The 6,255-nt window shown below is 39.2% G+C and overlaps 1 protein-coding gene across 2 annotated transcripts; it reads right to left on the minus strand.

Annotated features, from left to right (window-relative positions):
• Positions 1-692: 692 nt before the first annotated feature.
• Positions 693-3,472, minus strand: LOC133719700 (uncharacterized). Of its 2 annotated transcripts, XM_062145867.1 has the most exons (6): positions 3,109-3,469; positions 2,985-3,032; positions 2,817-2,902; positions 1,851-1,901; positions 1,612-1,706; positions 693-1,243 (listed from the first exon to the last, which is right to left on the minus strand). In XM_062145867.1, exons 1-6 carry the CDS (start codon positions 3,386-3,388, stop codon positions 1,207-1,209), a joined length of 597 nt encoding a protein of 198 aa, XP_062001851.1. In that variant the 5' UTR covers positions 3,389-3,469; the 3' UTR covers positions 693-1,206. The 2 variants fall into 2 exon arrangements, with proteins under 2 accessions (XP_062001851.1, XP_062001852.1); XM_062145868.1 differs by lacking the exon at positions 1,851-1,901 and having other exon boundaries at positions 3,109-3,472.
• Between the last annotated feature and the right edge of the window lie 2,783 nt (positions 3,473-6,255).

A 6,255-nucleotide genomic window follows, 5' to 3' on the forward strand; every position in this document is an offset into this window, starting at 1 on the left:
TGCATAGCATCCTAAAAAAAAGGAAATTATTTAGAAAGAAAAAACTAACTAAATAGGAGCTCCGCCCTTTGAAATTGTATATGGCCTATAAAAGTAAAATAACCCAGTCTGATCAGACGATCTAGAAGGACCAACTCATTTCGCCGACCCACGACAGTAACCTGACCATAACTCCGGCGTCAGGCGACGTCACGGCGTCAGGCGACGTCACGGCGTCGCACCAGTGCCGTTCAACTCACCTCCTTATCGCCAACCTCTCTCCTCTTGGTTCGTCCCATCTTTGAACGAGCAAGGAGAATCGAAGCTTCAAAGCTTCGATTTCCGCTGGTTTTCAAGCATTTTCAGGCGACATTTACCTATGCATGAGGTATCCAACTTGTCTATTTGTTGAGATATACATCGTGGTGTAGTTAGTTTTCAATTTCGGTTAAGTTTGAAGATTAGGGTGTTTGGGGATTTTCGCCCACCGCCGAGGCCGCTGTTCCCAGTGACGGTTTTACTGCTAATCCTCATCTCCATCGATTTCTTTCGGCTCTTCATTTATCCGTGGAACACTTTCCTTTCTCTGATATCAAATTGATTTCAAAGCTTCTTCTCATCTATCAGTTTTTGTAGTTGTTTCTTGCAGAGTTTTGAAATTGAAGTCCGTGATCTTATTTTAGTAGTAGATTCTCATGATTTTGTGTCCAGACTAAGTTCAAGGGCTAAGAATCTGGATTACTGTGTATGTGATATTCGGTCCCCATATATCACCAAACAATTGCAAACCCATGAACACTCCAAAGTAACAGTAAACAGAACCCAGACTTGATTAAAAGGGAGGGATAACAATTCAATTGATTAAAACGGAGAGGTGTCGGTGATAGTTTCGGCGGAGGAGAAGGAGAGAGGATGGAGACAACTGAAATCTTGCTTTGGTTGAAGGCCTCAATGGGAGGGATGCATACTACCCCGCAATGGCTCAATCTGTTTCTACCTCTCAACTCGGTCCCACTCTTTTTTTGTTCACACACTAACTTTAACTCCAAACTCACACTAACAGAATTCTTACGGCCAGATTAGCTCCAGATCATTCCAGACGTAGATCAACGGCAAAGAGACCCCAGTTGGATAACCCCCCGAGGTGGATAGCACAACTTTCGTAGGGGAAATACTTTTAAAATTAACTGCCGATCTCGGTCCAAGGCACAGAATGAGCAGCCTTGATCACTCCAACGAATGCTGTGTGTCAAGTTCTCCAATGCTGTCAGATGAGAAAGCTCAGCAATAAATAAATAGACCACCTTCACAAATGCATAACTTTTTAGACCCCAGCTGGTTCATGGGGGGTTTTTACCCTCCATTTTTCACCACTTCGACACTTGCACCCCTTCTGTACATGCTAATATTTTATACGTGCTAGAAAATGGAGTGCAAGTGTGAAGTGTGTCAAAAAAAGGAGAGTGGAAATCAGTCCCCTATATCATTTGTATTATGTTCATCACAAATAATAAGCGACAGGTTATGTGCAACATCAGTTGTTATCCAAAGTTGGTATAATAAGGTTCGGTGCCCGTAGGATTGCTCATACAAAAAAGCATGCAAATGTAAATTAAAGAATAAAATAATTACTTGTAAAGGTTTTTAAGAGTCTTGTCCAAGAGCACAATGGATTCACCAACTAGCTGATCAACCTGTTTACCATTTCGAAAGAAATGGAACAATGGCTGCAAACAAAAAGGCACACAGCAGCAAAGTAAATAAATTTTCTATTTCCAAATGAAAGCGATTACTATATATACCTCACTCAGCTCTACGTTATCAATTAAGATATAGTAGAAATACAACCTAAATATTTCAATTGTACTTACTGTTCTGGTAACATTCAACATTCTCATAGCAGCCTCATAAGTGTCATTATTCTGGAGAGTGAATAATGTTACTGATTTAGAGGCAAAATAAATAACAAATCTCATAAAACAATTAGACTATGAAAGAAACTACATAGGTAAGCAATAAACATGGCTAATGAAAATACATTCGTTTTATTGGAACACCAATGTAAGCTTTTCAGTAAACCAGTATGTTGTTTTAATTGACACCACAGCTCAGACAAGTGAAACATAGGATAAAGGTGAAAAATCCTCCACGTGTATCAACAACCGTAGTTTGTCGAATGTGAATGCAAGTGTGGGCTGTTCTTTTTTCTTTCTTTTGAAGAGATACATAATTGATTCAAACCAGAGAGAGAGAGAGAGATACAACAAAGAAAGTGGACAAGAAAATCCACAGAGCGGAAGAAATTACAAAAACAAAATTGCAAAAAACAACAACAGCCACAAGACAGGGAAGGAAGCACACAACTTGCCCTATGAAACAAGGAAACCTAAACCACAGTAGCCTTCCAATCTAACAGGATGCTACAAATGCTGTAGTCTTTAAAAACTGCTGAAGCAAATGCCTAAACAGCTGACCAATCTACACCTATAGAATTCAAAAATCTGCCTATTCCCTTCCATCCAGTGGCACGAAAATCACAGCAAGGACACTGCTACCCCAAAGAAGTTTATTCTACTAAGAGTAGATCACTAGATTGTTAGATTCTACTAACTTGAGTCAAGTCTGATATGTCTCCTAGTTTCTCAAATTCTTGCTCTATATAATCAATACAAGTAAATTCATACATTCAGTGCATCAAGGCAAAAAGGAAAAACAAAGAACTATATCTTCAGTTGAATTTCATAGTTGACAACCCTTATCATAAGATTGCCTGACAACCATTAAAAAAAACAAAATAATAATAATAATAATAACAACAAGTTGTTAGAATGCCATACCTGACGCAGAGTAAAAATGAGAAAATGATATATTTTTACATGTGGGAATCTCTCCACGAAAGCTTGAACGATTAGAGGTAAGTGCACTGCACAAGAGCAGAAAAAGGCAAAGAGGGTTGAAAAGGGGGTTGGAGAAATCGATCATAAAAGGAAGGAATTATAACTTACTAGGTGGGCTCCCCGCATAGAAGCAGCAGATCGCATTCAAACAGTCATCTATCCAACGAATTAAGAAACATATGTTAAATCTAAATGTAATTTTGACGAAACAAAAAGGGGAAAAAAATACTACCTCGGATTGCCTTCAGTATGTAATCATATTGAGCAGTGTAGCTCGAGGTTAAGGGTAAAAAGCGAATTAGAGAATCAACAGGCACCGATGCTTCATCATGTGCGACATGACCTGAAATAGTGGACAAGGGTCTGTAAATTTGAAGAGCAAGTGGAGATGATTTCTTTTGAACAGCAAGTGGAGATGATTGGGAGGTTGGGATTAGGGCTAGGGGTCTGGATCCAGGAAGCAGCTTACGAACAACAAGTAGAGACTGTTGCACCCTCAGATTTCTCGCCATTTTCGGAATTTGAATTTCTCTCTTTGCTTTGCTGCTCCCTCTCCCTCTCCCTCTCTCTCTCTCTCTTCGAAAGCAGAAGAAAAGAAATTATTTATACATATACCCTAGCACTGTTTGACTAAAAGGACGGTTTTGCCCTTTGTTTTTCGTGATATACTGATTGCCATTGCAGACCTGTGATTTTGCCCGATAGAAGGGTTGGAGTGGTTCGAGTTTATGACGAGAAGATTGGGTTGAAAACAAATAGAATAGGTGTGATATTTGATTGTGTATATTTTTGTTTAATTGATTAGCTGAAAATTGTGTTTGTTGTGATTGAGCTCTAGCGTCAGACTTCAAATAGAACAGCTCCGGTTAGTGAATTGGTTGTGTCAGCACTTTTACTTTCTTCCTTTTGAAAAGGAAGTATTCTATATGAACTATCACAGAAAGATTTTTGTATGAATTATTCATTTAATTAATACTTTTTAATTCAATTTTCAGACTATCAACTCAGCCACGATCAAGAGATAAAGAGATTGGGTTTTTTTCTTGCGGTTCTGGAAAAGAAAGGACAAGAGGAGAAATTTAATCCCTAGGTTTGAGAGCTTTTATTATCTGGGTTTTGTTCTTCTTTTGTTAAAGTTTAATTTTTTTTCACTACCCTGAACAGATTGTTGCAAATTCTCAGCAACAGCAGGAGAAGAAGCAGTTAGGACTCGATACACAAGCGAAACAACTCTCTTTCTTTTTCCTATTTCTCCATGTATTGAGAATTCGTAAAGCTTCGCCTTTCGCCTCCCAAAAGAAAAGTATATCACTTATCATATTCCATTGTGGAAGACACAATTTTTTCTGAAGAATTCGCCATGATATTATGCATGGATCAGATAATAGGAATCAATAATTAGTGAAAAATGAAGATGTTTTTAATTTTGAAAGTTTTAGTAGGTTTATCTAAACAAATAATCATATTATTGCCCCCCCCCCAATAATCTTATTATTGTCCCGTAATAATCTTATTATTGCCCAATAAATATTTTATTGCCTCCCAATAATCTTTTCACTGCCCCCGAATAATCTCATTATTATCTCACTTTTCCCCTCAGATCGTACTAGCCCACACTAACCAGCGCCCCCCCCCCCCCAGTCCCCCATTCCCTTCCCTCTTAAACCCTAAAACCCATTTTTCAAATCCCAAGAAACCAACCCCAATTCAATTCCTTCCCCCAACCCACAAAAGAAATGACCAAGATCGATTCCCTCCGTCGATTCCTCCTCCCCCGCCGCCGCCACTACCAAGAAGCGCCTCAACACCTCCCTCCGCGACGACATCCTCGATAACGACAAAGAACCCGCCCAACTGCAACGGCCGCAAGCTTGGGTTCGCCGCCCGGAGGAAAGCCTGACCAAGATTGATCTAGAGTCGGTGCATGTGATCAGCGAGGGATGGGCGAACCCGTTAAGAGGGTTCATGAGGGAGGACGAGTACTTGCAGAGCTTGCACTTCAGTTCGTTGAGAGTCAAGGACGGATCTGTGGTCAACATGTCGCCGGCCAGAGAGAGAGAGAGAGAGATCGGGTATGTGGTCAGAGAGAGAAATCGATGAGGGGGGAGGAGAGAGAAAATAGATCGAAGAGGGGAGGGGGGAGAGAGAGAGTCTGAGAGAGATGAATGTAATTTATTAATTAAAATGAGGGCAATACTGTCAATGAATGTTAGATTAGGTAAATGAGAGTAAAAAACTCTTAGTGGAGTAAGTGGGCAATCCTAAAATTGTGTAAATGGTCACTATCCCATGAAGAAACTCTACAAGTCCATAACCAAACTCTACAAGCTGTTTTGGTGTCAAGATCGACTGCTGCCCTACCAAAATCCACATAATTAACAACTGAATTTGGAGCCTTATTCTTCAGCTATACGAGCATCCCATAAATGAGGCACTCGATTTCTTCTTTCCACACGCTGCATCCCTAAGGTTCCAAAGGGTCATTTGGAAACCGATTGTGAAGTAATTCGATTTCTTTTTAGTAAATTTTATTATTATTATTATTATTATTATTATTTTTTTTTTTTTTTTTTTTTTTGCGAGCCTCAGCAAACCGAGATATTTATTAAAGTAAATATAGAAAAACAAAAGTAACAAAAGAGAGGAGGGAACATGTAAACCAAACCCTTAAATAAAACAAAATGGCCAAAAATAAAATAAAAATAAAAGCAACCAAAGAAAATCAAAAGAAATTTCCCAAAAAGCTGCAAGGAATAATCAAAGACTAAGCTTTACCGTACGTGTTCTATTCCTGACACGGGGTAGCAACCTTGCAAGCTAATCACTTGAAATTTCTTAGCTTGAGAAGTTTTTGTTCTAGTTAATTTTTCTCTTAACTGTTTAGAGCATAACTCCTTAAATTTATCATCGTTTAATGCTTCAACACCGTTCTCCATATAAGCCCAGACAAACTCAATCTCAACCATATATAGTCGAGAGAGCTTCCGAAATATCTAGTTTATTCAAAAAAAAAATTTTAAGAACGGTACATGAAATGTTGGCCACTACGAAGTTCGGTAAGATCGGTACATGAAGTTGCAATTCCGACACACTTTTAGTACATGACGTCAATAACATCGTTAAACCTAACGAATTCTTCAATTTTCAAATGGTGATTTTGGGTTTTCATCTCTCTCTCTGATTTGGACACCCAAATCTGGGTACCCCTTCTCCTTCTTCTTTTTCCTTCTTCTTCCTTTTTCTTCTTCCCCCCTCCCTCCGTCCCTCCCCGATATCAAGGTTTGATTTGGACACCCAAATATGATTTTCTTCTCATCCTCCTCATTCTTCTTCCTCGCTCCCTCCCTCCCTCCCTCCCTCCCTCCCTGATACCAAGGTT

This window comes from Rosa rugosa, chromosome 7 (genome assembly GCF_958449725.1).
Source record: "Rosa rugosa chromosome 7, drRosRugo1.1, whole genome shotgun sequence".
NCBI lineage: Eukaryota > Viridiplantae > Streptophyta > Magnoliopsida > Rosales > Rosaceae > Rosa > Rosa rugosa.